Source organism: Musa acuminata, chromosome BXJ2-6 (genome assembly GCF_036884655.1).
Source record: "Musa acuminata AAA Group cultivar baxijiao chromosome BXJ2-6, Cavendish_Baxijiao_AAA, whole genome shotgun sequence".
NCBI classification, from domain to species: Eukaryota; Viridiplantae; Streptophyta; class Magnoliopsida; order Zingiberales; family Musaceae; genus Musa; species Musa acuminata.
The window spans coordinates 14747573-14763873 of NC_088343.1; the positions used below are offsets into that span (position 1 = coordinate 14747573).

A 16301-nucleotide genomic window follows, 5' to 3' on the forward strand; every position below is an offset into this window, starting at 1 on the left:
GAATTCTCGTTGTCGTTTCTGTCAGCAATCAATGGCACCAAATTCCATTTCCTTTGGAAACCCATTAAATTCAGTGCCGGTGTGTGATTCCTCACAAGCTTACTCTGCACATCCTTTTTTCCTTTTTGCTTCCCCCCCCCCCCCCCCCCCCCTCACGTGCTCAAAGTTAATGAGGTGAGATTTTGTCGGATCCATCTCGGAACTTGTCTTTCCTTAACCAGGAAAGGCTGGAATAAAGGGAAGGACTTGAGGCAGCACTTTTATCTGCATATCTCTCTCTCTCTCTCTCTCTCTCTCTCTCTCTCTCTCCGTTCCTCCATAAAGTGTGATGCTCTCCACTGTTGATGACGCTGAACTATCATGTGAGGCTGCACCACGCTCAACAAACCGTCAAAACATAAGATTTTATAATATTTCTCTTTTTTATTCATATTTTAATTAAATTTATTTTTTGATCATATCTTTATATAGACTGATGTGATGTTTGAATAGACTGATGTGATGAATGATAGTGATATTCGAATTAGTTTAACTTAGTTCGAGATTATATGAATAAAAATTTTGATATGAGTAAAAAGATAGATTGGATGTCAATTGAAAGATCGACTTATATAAGAATCAAGATATAGATAGGTAATTCTTTTGATGCTTAAGTTAATTCTAAGATGAAGAATTAAATTATATATAAATAATAATTGATCTTAATAAAATAGAGTGACGGGTTTTTATGATAGGTTTGGCCCAAACAAATATTTCATAATATAAGTAAAATATATTTTTTGGATTCTTTATTATGGCTTAGCTTAGGTGGCTATATTGTCGTCTAAGGTTTACTTCTACGTTGACTTTGTCACTATATCACTATATGTCGAATAATGATTGAGATAAATATATTTTCTATTATCGATTATAATTATATTCATTATTGTATGCAAGAGAAGCGCATAGGTTACACATTCTTCATGGGCGAGACTTAAAAGGCAAATGGTCTACTTATGTTGCTACTCTCTATTCCTCTTTTTAAATCCAATTATTTCTCCCTTTTCTTCCATAATCTTCTGTTCATATTTTGATTTTATTAGTGCTTAGAATATCTTTAAAGATTCTTTATGATCATGCATGTAGAAGGATCCTCTCTACTTCTCGATGGACGCTTGCACGGGGACGAGGAATATACTTGAAAATAATTTTTGTATGTCTTTGTATTTTTTTTTCCTAAACTATCTATTTTATTTCTTATATTATAACCTATTTTTAATTTAAACTAAGCTATAATTTTCATATTTTCTTCAAACAAAAGCAACAACAAAGTGTTGTGATTTTTCTTTGAAGAGTGTGTATCCTATATTCATTGATGAATATTAAGGATGGATAGATCAGATGAACTGAGTGCATTCTAACATAAACTTGAACATTACTTGGTTAAATTTCACATTTCATGTTTATCCTATATGCATTTTTTCCCTGTTTATTCAATTCACATTTCATGTTAGCCATTGACCTCAGAGCTACCTCAATTGCTTTGAGGATTAGAATGTGAAGACACATATGAAGATCAGGTCACTTGGATAAATGATAAACAAAATCCTATAAATTAGAAAGAGTTCCAATTAACAGCTTCAAGCAGATCCCATAACCCATGAAGTACATAACTTACTTGCTACCATGTTAGAGAGAGGATATTTAATAGAATTAAGATGAGAACTACACAAGTTCATCAAGAAATCCATGGAGTAACATGGACAATAAATATGAGATGTCAATTACCTAGTCTTTACACTAATTACCTGTTCCAGTATCAGTAAATATAGTTACATGATATCATTTCCTTTCAACAACAAGTTTCAGTAATCTTATCAGAATCTTAGCCATAAAAATAGCCTCTTGTTTTCATCTTAATTAGGTATTATTATGATATTAGCTTGTGATCTATGAATTTTTTTTGTTACTTGATCTAATCTCTGGGCTGCAAAGAAGTTTTTCGGCACCTTGTTTATTGGAATGTAGCCATATAATCGACATGCAGTGAATTCTATTGTTCTCTGTCGACTTCAGCTTTTAATTAGGTCATTGAGAATATCGAAATTTATTTCTTACTCCTGATGGTGAATCTCAATCTATGATCTTATGTGACACAAATGGGTGTCGTGTTGCTCTCTCAGTCATGAATTGTTCCAACTTTAAATCCTAGACTTGAGCTTTCATCAACCAAATATAATGTCACCTTCTTATCGGCCTTCTTCTTGTCGTCGAAGATTCATTTCGCTTAATAATGTAACATGACACAATCGAAGGTTTAGATCATGCTTGGATTTCAACAGGTTGATCATAGCGTTCTAAGTGTTACCTGAGAAGTTTATTCCCATAAGTTGACTTCCCGATCATGCATCATATCGTAATGCAGTAAGCACATTATCATAAATTGGCTTGAAACAATGAAATTGTTGATCAGTTGTGAAAGAAATTAGCTCATAAAAGCATTGTTCTACTAAATCTGTAATTAGTTCAGTGGTTCGTCAAATGGCTTGTGATGCTACTGTTGCTGCAATGGCATTAGAGACGACTGTCTCTGTTCATATTAATTTCCCTTCCAACTTTACTTGTACTTTCCATGTGCAGTAAAAATCTCATTGATTGTTGATTGAATGAGGGACTTTTTCTTCCACTGAGTGACTGCCTTCAATTAGACTCAGTACTTTATGTTTCATTGACACAGCAATCGCAACAACTTCTTTTCTGAATTGACACACAGAGAAAATAAACAGGTAGATGAGATGTCATTTTTGTCTCGATCTTTTTGTGACGAAATAAAAGATCAGTACCGTTCAAAAATAATTATAATTATCCTTTTTTCTTCGAGAGATCATTGTTCCTCGATGTGATCTGAAAGGTGGTATTCTCTTCGTAAAGAGAGAGTGTTTCAGCAGCATGAATGGACAAGAAGAATGGAAAAGGCATGACATGTGACACAGTGCAGAAGGTTTAGTTTGGATCCAAGGAAGCCTTGGAATTCAATGCTTGCGTTCGTCACTCGTTAAGAGAAGAGTCGTCTGTGTGCGTGTGTGTGTGTGCTTGAGAGAGAGAGAGAGAGAGAGAGAGAGAGAGAGAGAGAGAGAGAGAGAAACCCTAGGGATGTGGAAAAGCCTGCGAGCTTTCACGAGGAGCACAGCTGTACCATCGATCATTTGGTGGCTTCCCTATCTCGCTCTACCGTTCCATTATTTTATTGCCCTCACTACATCCAATTCAGCAAACAAGAAACAAAACATGTCCCACATCCTATGGCAAAAAGCTCTACAGAAGTCTCAGTGCATTAAAGCCCTTCCCTCCTATCTTCCCCTACCCTTCCCTCGCACCCAATAAATTTGGTCTATAGCTCCTTTGGGTTATATAAGGTCCACTTTGTTAGGTTTCTTGGATCAACAGCGGTGTCCTCAATCTCCATATATTCTCTCCTTTCTCCCCCCCTCCCTCTCCTCCTACTCACATCTCTTTCTTGGCACAAGACCAATGCCATCGACTGTTCTTTATGGAGAATAACATTAGTAGCAACAATGGTGGCTCTTGGGAACTTGAGGTGAGCATGGGGAGTCAATTCCCCTTTGATCACACCCCTTTGGAATTGTTTCAGACTGCTGACCCATTCCAGCCCCACGTCAATTCTCCGAGCTTTGCTAACACCCATGCCAGCGTCCAAGGAGGGAGGGAAGGGGAGCAGGAAGAGGAAGAGGAAGCTCTGGGGGCCATGAAGGAGATGATGTACAGGATCGCCGCCATGCAGCCGGTGGACATCGACCCCTCCACCATCAAGAAGCCCATGCGGCGCAACGTGCGGATCAGCGACGACCCGCAGAGCGTGGCGGCGCGTCACCGGCGCGAGCGGATCAGCGAGAGGATCCGCATCCTCCAGCGGCTCGTCCCGGGGGGCACCAAGATGGACACCGCCTCCATGCTCGACGAGGCCATTCGGTACGTCAAGTTCCTCAAGAGGCAGGTGCATGATCTGCAGTCCAACCCTCAGCCACCAGCAGCGCAGATCGGGGTGGTCGACGGGACCGTCGTCGGAGCCGTGGAGTGGCCCGCGACGGCTGAGGCTCGTGCCTCTTCTTCGCCCTCCTCCTCATCCTCCGCCATGAGAGCTCCACTGGGACTAGGGTTCGGCTTCGGTGAGCAGGGTGCCCACCAGCCCAGGCACTAAGCTTCGAGAGGTCAGTACGAAGCCTGGATGGAAACGATTGATAGCTGGTAATTTAGCTCATAATTCCCTGCAATGTTGTAGTCGAGGTGCAATCCAAACAACGTAGCATATAAACAAGGTGGTAGCTTGGAAGGTGTACATAGAACTTCTATTTGATCATAGTTTGCTTCTGCGTGCTCTCCTTCTTTTACATTCTGCTCTTCTTCATGTGTGTTACAGTCTGGTCGATGGTCTCATGATAACACTGGCCTTTGGCTCACGTCAGTGTATGACTGCTTCGATGTGCAAGCCATAAGAATATATATATATATATATATATATATATATATATGCTCACATATATGTATGATCATCTGCATTGTTTGATGTTACAACTAATGATTGCTATGTTGGACGTTAGTTGAGGAGTGTTTCTTCCTCGGGAAAGAAGAGAAGGAGAAAAGAACAAAATGTTTCTCAAATTGACGCATTACACGTACATGTAAGAAGAAATCTACGTACACTAAGTGTTCGACAAGAGAAGATATCATATGCATGAGAATCATATGTATAACGAGACGGAAACAAATGAGTCACCCTTTGTCTTTTTACCAAAGGAAACTTGCATGGGAACTTGAAACCCTACACCAACAGTGATTCTGATATTATATATTAGTATAGATATTCTGTAGATAGTTCTTCACATGCACTCACTAGCAGAGAGAGAAGGTGATCCAATACATTGTAGATGAAGCCGTTTGTCTCAGGCACACACAGGCATACAATACGTCCGCAATGCTGGACAGTGAAGGACGTCAAATGACAACGATGATACGTATAGTATGTGCACTCCTTGGAGCCGACGCTGTTGAAATGACAGAAAGTTAGAAGGTTTAAAGGTCACAAAGATAAAAGAAGGGGAAGGCAGCAGAACTCCAAAGCGTCTCGTCCAACGACGGCTGTTGAAATGGTCAACGTTTGTCAGCAGCTGATGCTGGAGATGATATGAAGTAGCAAAGGTCAACTGAGAATTTAATGTTCGTGGTTTTGTTCTGTAATGTGCGAAGCTAGATGGTGTGTAATTGAAATATAGTATAGATAACATTTTTTATGAGGCAATCAATCTCTGTAGATGCCGATGATGAGAAACTGATGAAGAACTATAAATGTGAGATCTTTCATATGCTTTCATCCTTTTTCTCTCTTCTTTTTCAAGTCAAGTATGAGGTTGGAAGAATTAATGTCAGCTTACAGCCATCACAGAGAATGAAATATGCATGCTTTGACAGCAGAGTTCATAGTTCATCTGGAAGTTTAGGGCACATGAGAAATATGGCATTGCAGCATGAAAGCATATGAAAGATCTCACATTTGCAGAAATTTCTTGAAGTGGATCGAAAGAACTCGTAGTGAAGAGGGCTACCACAAGCAGAAGTTGATACATCAAAGCTCAGCTACATGAGTAACTTGAATTACTTATGCTTGACTGCTAGAACAGTATTATTTTACCTTGACTCAGCTCCAAGATAAAGACAGGAGGCATCCTCTGATGAGGCATAGAGCTCTGCTTTTGATACTTCGGGAGTTCTGACCAAAGTCTATCATTGATCTAAACTATTCCAGAGATGATGTGGTCAAGATTTGGAAGTTTTGTGCCTCATATATTTTATTGCCCATTCACCTTCTGCTCCCACTCGTCGATATCCTGACATGCACACAGCCGATGGTTCTTTTCCAGCTGCACCAGTGCCAGATCCATTGTTTCCTTAGCTGGTAGATTCCCCATTTTTGTCATAGAATAATTGACAGTGGACGCCAGAGACATACATAAACTAATCTATCATACAAGCTTTCATTGGCTGTTCCAAAGCACCTACTCCTAAGTGGTATCTGGAAACAGGAGGCTTCATCTGTGCTTCGTTGTGGCTGCTTCCAACTCGTTTGATCATGGAAGTGTTGAAGATGATGATGATGACGATGATGTTGTTGATGTAACAGTAACATGGAATAGGGAGTGAGAAAATGCTCTGCTATGACCTTGAGCTGCACCAAGTTTTGATGGTTCTTTAATGGAAGAAGAGGGAAAAATTAGCCATTAAGGCAAATGATCAAACCAAAGACCTCCTCTTGACAGAATATTCTAACAAGGTAGGTCCTTGTCCTATTCCCCCAGACTGCATTTTGTTTGATGGTTTAACGGGCAGCAGGACCCAATCAATTCCTCCTCCTTCCATTCACCTTTGACCAACACAAACCAGAAGCAATGGAATCAAGTGTCTGTAAGTGGTTTCTGGTTTCAAAGGGCACCATCTCGTGGTGCATCTTATTATACTCTTCTCAATGGGACAAACTCGCAACCCCTACAATTCAAGCCATTGACTCTGTCTTAGAGAAGTAATATGGTCGATAAAAGCTAGTGGAAGAGCAGCGGATACAAACTCTGGTTTCATTCACAGGCCATGGTATTTGTGATTCCAGAGATGGTAAAGAAAAGCAATCGTTAAGTGCTATGTATTTCTCTGGCTATAAAAGGCTTGTCCGCACCTCCATTCCTCACCAAGTTAGCTAAAGAGAGAGAAAAGCTTGTGGGAAGTGATCGCCAAGTGTTGGAGAGAGATGGAGAGCACAGTTGGGCAGGTCATAAAATGCAGAGGTTCGTATCCTCTATTGAAGATACACCTTTCTTGTCTCTGTGCTGTCAGACACAACTCACGTTTCTTTTGTGTGTAGCTGCTGTTGCATGGGAGGCAGGGAAGCCATTGGTGATCGAAGAGGTGGAGGTGGCACCACCTCAGGCGTTGGAGGTTCGATTGAAGATCCTGTACACATCACTCTGCCACACTGATGTTTACTTCTGGGAAGCCAAGGTAGGTGTATCTTGCAGATTCTCTTTCCAATGATCAAATACATCTCTTTTTCTTCGAATTTTCATATAAATTTGTCGTCTGAATTCTAATTGGCATTCTTTCATTTCTTGTAGGGTCAAAAACCAATCTTTCCAAGAATCTTGGGCCATGAGGCAGCAGGGTACTGCTACATTTCATCCCTTCCCTCTTTGTTTCTCAGCATCAATTACTTTCAGCACCATTTCACCTCAGCTTCCATGTGTTTGGTGATTAGGATCGTAGAGAGTGTTGGAGAGGGAGTGACGGATCTGGCACCAGGAGATCATGTCCTCCCGGTCTTCACAGGAGAATGCAAAGAATGTGCTCACTGCTTGTCCGAAGAGAGCAACATGTGCAACCTCCTGAGGATAAACACCGACAGGGGAGTGATGCTCAGCGATGGCCAGTCGAGGTTCACCATCAAAGGCAAGCCCATCAACCACTTCCTTGGCACCTCCACCTTCAGCGAGTACACCGTCGTCCACAGCGGCTGCGTCGCCAAGATCAATCCCTTGGCCCCCCTCGACAAAGTGTGCGTGCTCAGCTGCGGCTTCTCAACTGGTGAGACCACTTCCACTTCCAGTTTTAGTTCAATGCACTCATATGATCAATTCCTTGGATGATCATTCTTCTGCTCTTAGGCTTTGGTGCCACTGTCAATGTCGCCAAACCAACGAAGGGCTCGACGGTGGCAGTTTTCGGACTGGGTGCAGTAGGCCTTGCTGTGAGCTTCACTTTCTCCTCCTCTCTGTCCTATCTTGCTCGGCAGCTTCAACTTGCTGACACAAATTTGTATTGGTAGGCCGCGGAAGGTGCAAGAGTCTCAGGGGCTTCAAGGATCATTGGAGTTGATGTGAACCCCAAGAGATTTGAAGAAGGTAATGAATCAAATCAATCTCTCTCTCTCTCTCTCTCTCTCTCTCTCTCTAAGTCGATCATGACTGCAAATTTTCATTCAATGGACTACTTGTTGCTCTGTTTTACCAGCCAAGAAGTTTGGAGTCAACGAATTCGTGAATCCAAAAGACTATGACAGACCTGTTCAGGAGGTTTGTGATCTTCTTAGCACTTCTTGCGTAGTATGAGCTTAAGGTACAATAGAGTTCGATTCTTTGCTCCAGGTGATTGCTGAAATGACCGGCGGTGGAGCCGACCGGAGCGTGGAGTGCACCGGGAACATCGACGCCATGATATCTGCGTTCGAGTGCGTTCATGATGTAAGAAGCTTTGAACTCTTTGAGCTCATACCTGGAAGCACTCTGACATCGGTGCCTCTAACATTGCCCAGGGTTGGGGAGTGGCTGTGCTGGTTGGTGTGCCTCATAAAGACGCTGTCCTCAAGACTCATCCTGTTAATTTCTTGAACGAAAGGACCCTCAAGGGGACTTTCTTCGGGAACTACAAACCTCGATCTGATCTCCCCTCAGTGGTTGAGAGATACATGAACAAGGTAGGTACACTCGTTGCCGAAGCCTCTCTCTTTCTCTCTATCACTCTAATGGTAATGGATTGAAGGAGCAACCGTTGGCTATGTTTGTATTGTGCAGGAGATAGAGTTGGAGAAGTTCATCACGCATGAAGTGACCTTCTCAGAGATCAACAAGGCATTCGACTACATGCTCCAAGGGGCCAGCCTCAGGTGCATCATCCGCATGGACGGCTGACGCTTGTCCTCCTCCTTCCTCCAGGATGCAGCTACATGCCGTAGAACCTCAATTACCTTGCCTTTGACTTTGACTAAAATGGAGTATATTTATATTTCTGTAATTAATGCTTGCTGTAAATAATGCAAGTTGCCCCTATAGCTCAGTGGTAGAGCGTCAGTCTTGTAAACTGAAGGTCTGTAGTTCGATCCTGCATGGGGGCATTGTGTATTTTGCCTTTTTTTGTTAATATTGAATAAATAAGAGTCATTATTGACTACAGTCATTATTTACTTAAAATATTATGTTAAACTAAATTAAAAAAGGAGAGAAAATTGTGTAAGGATATAATATATTATAAATATAAATTAGATTCATGAATTTGTTGACTATTATCACTAAATGGAACTTAGCGATAATAGTGACTACTCCATATATAAAACCCCCACCGCCATTCCATCATCTCTACTTGCGGGCCGTCATCCTCCGCTTCCATTGGGTTCCCCCCAAGTGTGTGTTCGTAATTCTCAACCTCTCTGTCTTGCAATCGCCTTCTCATTTCCTCGATCGATCTGCGATCCGTGTCGTCTTCTCTCATTGCTTGTTACGATATTGGGCTTTGCCGAGTAATTTGGTCATCCAATCACGTAGATTGAAGTCGGCCGCTCTGATAATTTAGGGCTTATGTATTGATCACTAATTGGTGAGGTCTTTATGCGTCGATTGATTTAGACTGCTATGGAGATCATTTGTAGATCTCTGTTGGTTTGGCTGTAGCATCGATGTTCTAATGTCTTTTGTGAGCTGCTCTGGTTTTACATTTCGCATTGCCGTACGCTTATTCGTCAACTCTGAGGTGTTTAGTATTGTTTGTGTTACTGAAGACATCAATTGAAGTCAGATGCTATCATCTCCTTGCAGTTGAAATTTTGTAATGCTTCCTCTGTCTCCTTACAATGCAAAAGAAGAAACCTTATGGTTCAAATAGTTTGTCAGAATTCATATGAAACATGGGAAAATAGTGCGTCTGATGTGCTGCCGCTGACCATAAAAACCAGTTCGTCGTCGATAAAGAGTAGATTGGCGATGATGATGATGATGATGGATTTCCTGGGCCTGGGCTCCCTTCGTCCATAGAACGTCGCCTTGGCCCGACAACTGGTGCAGCGGAAGCGGAACTCGTCAAAGGCGAAGACTGGGGAGGAGGTAAACAACACCTCCGCTCAACGGACGGGAGTTCTTCTACCAGCCAACGGTTGTCCCCCTGTTCCGGATGCAAATTCTACGGAGCACGGAATGCTCCGATCTCAACCGTCCGTTTGATTCTGATCAAATGATATTTATTTCTTACCAAAGCCAGTGGACGGATGAGATTTAATACAAGAGTGGGATGGACGGTTCACGGAGGACTTAGCTTCGAGTTTCGTGCGGCTCCTCGGGTTCCCTGCTCTCGTAGAATAGCTTGGCCGTCTCCCTTCCTCTTCGCATCCTTTCCTCCTCGCCTACGCTATGTACGTATGTGTCTCGTCTCTCTCACTTCTGCGTGTGTCTACATCGATCTCACCGTCTTCCATTCATCTGTCATGTTGGTGGTGCTTGTAAGTGACAAGACGAGAAAGATACCGGAGATATAAGGAGGAGCCATGGCGCCCAGTAGGCTCCGAATGGCACTAGGGGCCGTGAAGGACCAGACGAGCATCGGCCTGGCGAAGGTGAGCAACAGCACGACGATGTCGGAACTGGACGTGACCATCGTGAAGGCGACGCGGCACAACGAGTTCCCGGCCGAGGAGAAGCACGTACGGGAGATCCTGAGCCTGACGTGCTACTCCCGGGCCTACATCGGCGCGTGCGTGTCGTTGCTGTCGCGGCGGTTAGGCAAGACCCGGAGCTGGGCGGTGGCCCTCAAGACCCTCATCCTCATCCACCGCCTCCTCTCCGAGGGCGACCCGGCGTATGAGCAGGAGATCTTCTTCGCCACGCGCCGGGGCACGCGGATGCTCAACATGTCCGACTTCAGGGACACATCGAGGTCCGACGCCTGGGACTTCTCCGCTTTCGTGAGGACGTACGCGCTCTACCTGGACGAGCGGCTGGACTACAGGATGCATGGCCGCCGCAAGCGGCGGGGCAGCAGGAGCAACATCTACAAGGAGGAGGAGGATGAGAAGGCAGCTGCGGCATCGACATCTAAGCCGACGCCTGTGAGGGAGATGAAGACCGAACGGATCTTTACCAGGACGCAGCAGCTTCAGCAACTTTTGGAACGCTTCCTCGCGTGCCGGCCTACAGGTGTGGCATAGCCATGGTGTAAGAGGAGGCCGATCAGTTTTGGGTTTCGTTCGACGGGCTAATGCGTTCCTCCTCGGTCAATATATACATGTAGGTGCAGCGAAACACAACCGCATCGTGGCCGTGGCGCTTTACCCGCTGGTGAAGGAGAGCTTCCAGATCTACTTGGATCTCGCCGACATTATGAGCATCTTCGTCGATCGCTTCATGGAGCTCCAAGTCCCCGATTGCATTCGGGTGCACGACATTTTCTCCCGCCTCTCCAAGCAGTTCGACGAGCTCGAAGTCTTCTATGGCTGGTCCAAGTCCGCCGGCATCTGCCGCTCCTCCGAGTACCCCGAGGTCGAGCGCATCACGACCAAGAAGCTCGACATCATGGACGAGTTCATCCGCGACAAGGCCGCCCTGACCCACACCAAGCGGCAGCGCAGCCTCGAGGCGGACCGCGACGCATCCGACGACGCCAAACCTCCCGAGGAAGAGCCCGAACACAACATGAACGCTGTCGAGTCATCGCCCGAGCCGGAGGACGACACCGAAGATACGAAGGAGGAGCATGCGGTCGCCGAGGTTAAGACTGACGTCGCAGATGAGAAGCAAGAAGAGGAAGAAGCAGAAGCAGATTTGCTGAACTTGAAGGAAGACGCGATGACCAGCGAGGAACACGGGGACATGCTGGCACTGGCGCTGTTCGACGGCAACATGGCGGACGCAGCGCCTAAATGGGAGGCGTTCACGAACAACGACAACTCGTCGGACTGGGAGACGGCATTGGTCCAGACGTCGAGCAATCTGTCTGGCCAGAAAGCGTCTTTCGGCGGCGGCTTCGACATGATGCTGCTGGACGGAATGTACAACCAGGCGCAGGCCGCCGTGGGCCACGGACACTTGGGTAGCGGGAGTGGGAGTAGCGTCGTGGTCCATGCGCCTGCACCACAGCCAGTGCTGGCATTGCCGGCCCCGCTTGAAGGCGGCACGACCAGCGGTGGCCGGGATCCGTTCGCGGCGTCGCTGATGGTGCCACCGCCCTCCTACGTCCAGATGTCTGAGATGGAGAGGAAGCAGCATCTGCTCGTGGAGGAGCAGCAGCTGTGGAAGCAGTACTCTAAGGATGGAATGCAAGGCCAGCTAGCGTTGGCCAAGCTGCAGCAGCAGTTTCCTCCTGCCGCTTATCCGACAGGTGCGTATGCTCGTATGTTCTGAAATAGTTTAAGATGATAAGTTAGCTGTATGATCTTTTCCTGCATGATGATGCGCCTAAGTTGTCGCAACCTTGTAATGGTGATCATAGGATGTGATAGTGCTTTCTCAGGTATACTTATGTTCACTATTAATGATCATACGTGGAACATATGTGAATCATCTTAATGCGTAGGGATATTTATGATGATACATACAGATCCTTTCGGGATTTGGCTTCGGATCCTTGGTGGATCCATCCTATTCGAATTGGATCCGGCAATGCCCTTATTTGCGGCAACTCAAGGCTTGACGTAATGACATCGGGGATGTAGACAGAACACCATCATCATCATCATCATCATCATCGACATGATCCGGGCTCTCCATGCCCCACATGCGCTCGCATGCATGCATCACATACCATCCCGTTGGAGGATTAGGATGACCAGATTCCTCTTTTATTGAAATTACCAAATTAGGCTTCTCACGTGACCATCACGCCCTTCTTTTTATCTCCCCTTTTACAGCAATGATATGCGATGGAGATCAGAATCTACTCCTTCACCTTTGTGAAAAGGCCAACGGTGGTGATGCTGACAAGTAAGGTAGGGAGGGTAGTTTGGTCACATCAGGAAATGAAGCAATTATTAGACGGGAAGAGACTCGCGGCAACCATTGGAAGTGCTTCCCACAACTGTCCTTGAAATGTTTTCACACCTACGAAGGGGTTGAGGATATCCCATCTAATTACCAATTTGAGATATCTTATGAATATTTATTTGAATCCGAAACTCGATACATGATAGTTATATTATAAAAAAAGAAAAAAAATTATCCTACAAAAATATCACATCAGTAAAATTTAAATAAAAATTATTCTTGATACATAAGATATTTATCTAACCATCGACGATCAGTAGAGAGTCAATTATAAAAGATAAATATAAATCTAATTTTTTGATGTAAATATTATTTTTCTACTTTATAAATCCACTTTAGAGCCTAATTTTCAGGTTATTTTTTGAACTTTAAAGGACTACGTTAAGAGTAAAAAATATATTAAATCTCTATTTGTATCGAGTTTATACCATCCGATATTATGATTTTATTTAATTTTAAAATATAAAAATAAGTTTTAAATTTTGGAACAAAAGAAAGTGGTATATATATATATATATATTATATATATATATATATATATATATATATATATATCAGTTTATATTCTTTGATATCCTTATAAGATTTCTATAATTAATCACCAAAACAATAACTTCATAGAAAATAAACGAAGGTTCCTTCTAACTTCATTAAAACTATGCAGCAAGAGAGAAGAGAAGGTGCATAATGCGTGGAGACTGCTCGAGGGATATTTGTGGGATAAACTATAGTCAACATAGGTTCAATGATAGATAAGGATAAGACGAAGCATACGCTTCGGTCATGTCACGATCTTAGATTAATATCGTCGACAAGAGAAGGGCCCTTTAATATAGTCTTGACTTGGTTTCGTTAAAATAGATCGTGAGAGAATGGTGGGACTTGAGGACAGTGCTAGATAATAGGGTACATTTTGGATCCCGACCATGTCATGTCACGCCCCTATCGAGTCAACATGAGGGTTGATTTTTCACGTCGAATCGAAGCCCGTACAGGGAGGCACCCCCTCGACAAGTCCCGTCCCATAAAGCTTGAGATGGCGCTGCTCCCCGCATACCGGGTGACAGTCGCACGAAGGTAATATCTTATCACTCGGGGGTCGACCATCGCACCAGGTCGACCGATCCTTGAGCAGCAGTATTAAAACCCTTGGCCGACATCTGACTAGAGGCGGCAAAAGGAAGAGAGAAAAAAGACAACGACTAATTTAATCTACGGGGAGCTAAAGTCGGGAACCCCCCAATGAGGGCATTTGTGCAGGAGCTCGACCACCCCCAAAGATGGCGTTTAGCATCCTGATTGAGAGATATGCTCCCGGAAGACGGCGTCAGCTTCCTGACCGAGAGACGTGCTCCCGGAAGATAGCATCAACATCGTGACCCCTGATCCAGTTAGCTCCAACGCTTCTCCCAACAAACCGAGAACTTCAGACATCGACCTATGGACCAAGTCGTGCTGATTCCTTAGCCACGACGCATCAGTTCACCAACAAATGGAGAGTAAGGCTTTCTCTAGACTTGATTTTGTTAAACTAGATCATGAAATTGTGGTAGATTTCATTGTGAGGCTTTCTCTAGACTTTCATTACTCCAACAGCTTGCTTTAGTTATGTTGATTGACTGATAACAGTCAAGATCTCCCATAATAATAATCTCAACAATAGTCAATATCTCCCCAACTACATATCTTAAATCTGTTAAGAAAAATCCTTCTCTGTTGAGAAAAATTCTCCCTTCTAAATATATGATAGTGTGTATTGTTTCAATTAATATAATCTTCTATTTTTTTTTATTTCTATCATGGTATCGGAGCTCTTGCCGTGAAGGTCACTTCTAAACATCTTGAAATAGATGACCGCGATTCTATCTCAGTCGCTCCCCCCTCCGTCGAGCTCTTATCGTTGTAGCGTTTTCTACGGACATCCTCCAGGATCATTGCATTGACCTCCTTCAAAGCTGAACAAGGGCCACCATGTCGTGCCCTCTTATCCTCCCACTTCTCCTCCCTCCACTGACAACATTCTTTACTACTGCCCTTCCTCTGCCTCTTCCTGCAGAAACAGAGCCGACGCAGCCTTGCAACTGCTCCCCAGCCAGCGACCTCTCCTCCTCATTCCCGCATCTCGCTCGAGCGAGAAGTGCCACTGCCGCCGTCCTTGCCACAGTAGCCCTCTCTACCACAGCAGTTACAGCAACAATGATCTGCTCTTCTCCCAAGTTGCTGTCCCCTGCTCCTTCGCCTCAACAAGCAGCATCTGGAACCATTTCCAAGTTCCCAACTGTAGAACTGTTGCATAGAGACTACAACACTGCTGCACAAAGATCTGCAGCTTTACACAATATTGATCAACAACTCACAACCCATTTGCCACCATAACCCATAACCCATTTGCCACCAACACCTCTTTTTCCCTGATCATTGTCATTGTTGCAGACTTCTAGTTGCTCCCACATATTAGTACATATCCTCCATATATCCTCATCATCTATCTTTGATGCTCCTATTATTGTTTCTGCAAGGAACCACAGTACTTTCCCACATACATGTCTTATCTCCATAAATGCAGCAACCCTCATACCTTTCTAATTATCTAAAGGTGGCAACTACGCATCCTGGCGTGCTTAATTATCTAATATACTATTTGGCTATGATCTTTTAAGCTATGTCGATGGCTCTCTTCGTTATCTACCGGTGATGCTCAACATCCCAGGCGTACCTAGTCCGGTACCAAATTCGAACCACAAATTATGGTTACGCTAGGATTGTCTCATTCTTCAAGCTATTCAAGCCTCGGTCGCTGGATCCCTTGCCCCACTCATTTTTTCATGTGACACTACTGCCAAAGCTTGGTGCAAGTTGCAAATCACCCTAACCAATCGTTCCCGCACTCACATGCTTAGTCTCATGTCCAATCTTATGATGATAAAACAAGAGGGAAATACTATTGTTGATTATCTACATAACATAAGGATTATCACTGATAACTTGGCCTTGATAGGTCATCCCCTTAGTGATGAAGAAGTTACTGTTCATATCCTTAATGGTCTAGGAGACGAGTACAAGGAATTGACAGTAGCAATACGTGCATATGATTCACTAGTGTCATTTGAAGAACTCTATGACAAGTTGACTGACTATGAAATATATCTCAAGCATGAGAACAAGTTGCTAGGACCATCCATTATAGCTCAAGTTAGTCAACAATCTAAGAAGAAGAGCAACTGGTACAACAAATCTATCAACAAAGGTTTGGCCAGCATGCCTGCACTTGTGGGCTCCAAACAAACCTCCCCTCCTCAACATTTCAATTACAACTATCAAGGTAGCTACTTCAATTTTCCTCAACCCTAGTGTCCTGATCACACAAATCAATAAAGAGTTGTCTGCCAACTATGTAACAAAGTTGGCCACTCTACAAAAGTCTGTAGAACTCGACCCAGACTTCCTCCTTTGTCGCATTGG

The 16301-nt window shown here is 44.0% G+C and overlaps 3 protein-coding genes and 1 non-coding gene across 4 annotated transcripts; all 4 read left to right on the forward strand.

Annotated features, from left to right (window-relative positions):
- Positions 1 to 3369: 3369 nt before the first annotated feature.
- LOC135613525 (transcription factor HEC3-like) lies at positions 3370 to 4491 on the forward strand. Its single transcript, XM_065110557.1, has one exon. It carries the CDS (start codon positions 3530 to 3532, stop codon positions 4196 to 4198), a length of 669 nt encoding a protein of 222 aa, XP_064966629.1. The 5' UTR covers positions 3370 to 3529; the 3' UTR covers positions 4199 to 4491.
- A 2180-nt stretch (positions 4492 to 6671) lies between these two features.
- LOC135615055 (alcohol dehydrogenase 3-like) lies at positions 6672 to 8985 on the forward strand. The gene is made up of 10 exons (XM_065113052.1): positions 6672 to 6830; positions 6908 to 7044; positions 7158 to 7204; positions 7298 to 7623; positions 7704 to 7786; positions 7865 to 7940; positions 8050 to 8111; positions 8184 to 8279; positions 8351 to 8512; positions 8610 to 8985. The coding sequence occupies exons 1-10, from the start codon at positions 6794 to 6796 to the stop codon at positions 8724 to 8726; spliced, it is 1143 nt and encodes a 380-aa protein (XP_064969124.1). The 5' UTR covers positions 6672 to 6793; the 3' UTR covers positions 8727 to 8985.
- TRNAT-UGU (transfer RNA threonine (anticodon UGU)) lies at positions 8858 to 8929 on the forward strand. The gene has a single exon. It is a non-coding gene; the product is annotated as a tRNA-Thr (tRNA).
- Positions 8986 to 10160: 1175 nt separating the features above from the next.
- On the forward strand, positions 10161 to 16190 carry LOC135613876 (putative clathrin assembly protein At1g03050). Its single transcript, XM_065110891.1, has 3 exons — positions 10161 to 10997; positions 11092 to 12177; positions 15838 to 16190. Exons 1-3 carry the CDS (start codon positions 10349 to 10351, stop codon positions 16188 to 16190), a joined length of 2088 nt encoding a protein of 695 aa, XP_064966963.1. The 5' UTR covers positions 10161 to 10348.
- Positions 16191 to 16301: the final 111 nt, after the last annotated feature.

What these genes read in the sequence shown, in the direction of transcription:
- LOC135615055 (XM_065113052.1), top strand. Translation starts at nt 6,794, where the DNA reads ATGGAGAGCACAGTTGGGCAGGTCATAAAATGCAGAG. An exon ending in TTTACTTCTGGGAAGCCAAG is followed by an intron (nt 7,045 to 7,157) that starts GTAGGTGTATCT and finishes CATTTCTTGTAG; the next exon opens with GGTCAAAAACCAATCTTTCC. An exon ending in TTGGGCCATGAGGCAGCAGG is followed by an intron (nt 7,205 to 7,297) that starts GTACTGCTACAT and finishes TTTGGTGATTAG; the next exon opens with GATCGTAGAGAGTGTTGGAG.
- LOC135613525 (XM_065110557.1), top strand. Translation starts at nt 3,530, where the DNA reads ATGGAGAATAACATTAGTAGCAACAATGGTGGCTCTTGGGAACTTGAG.
- LOC135613876 (XM_065110891.1), top strand. Translation starts at nt 10,349, where the DNA reads ATGGCGCCCAGTAGGCTCCGAATGGCACTAGGGGCCGTGAAGGACCAG. An exon ending in CCTCGCGTGCCGGCCTACAG is followed by an intron (nt 10,998 to 11,091) that starts GTGTGGCATAGC and finishes ATATACATGTAG; the next exon opens with GTGCAGCGAAACACAACCGC. An exon ending in TCCTGCCGCTTATCCGACAG is followed by an intron (nt 12,178 to 15,837) that starts GTGCGTATGCTC and finishes TGGCCTTGATAG; the next exon opens with GTCATCCCCTTAGTGATGAA.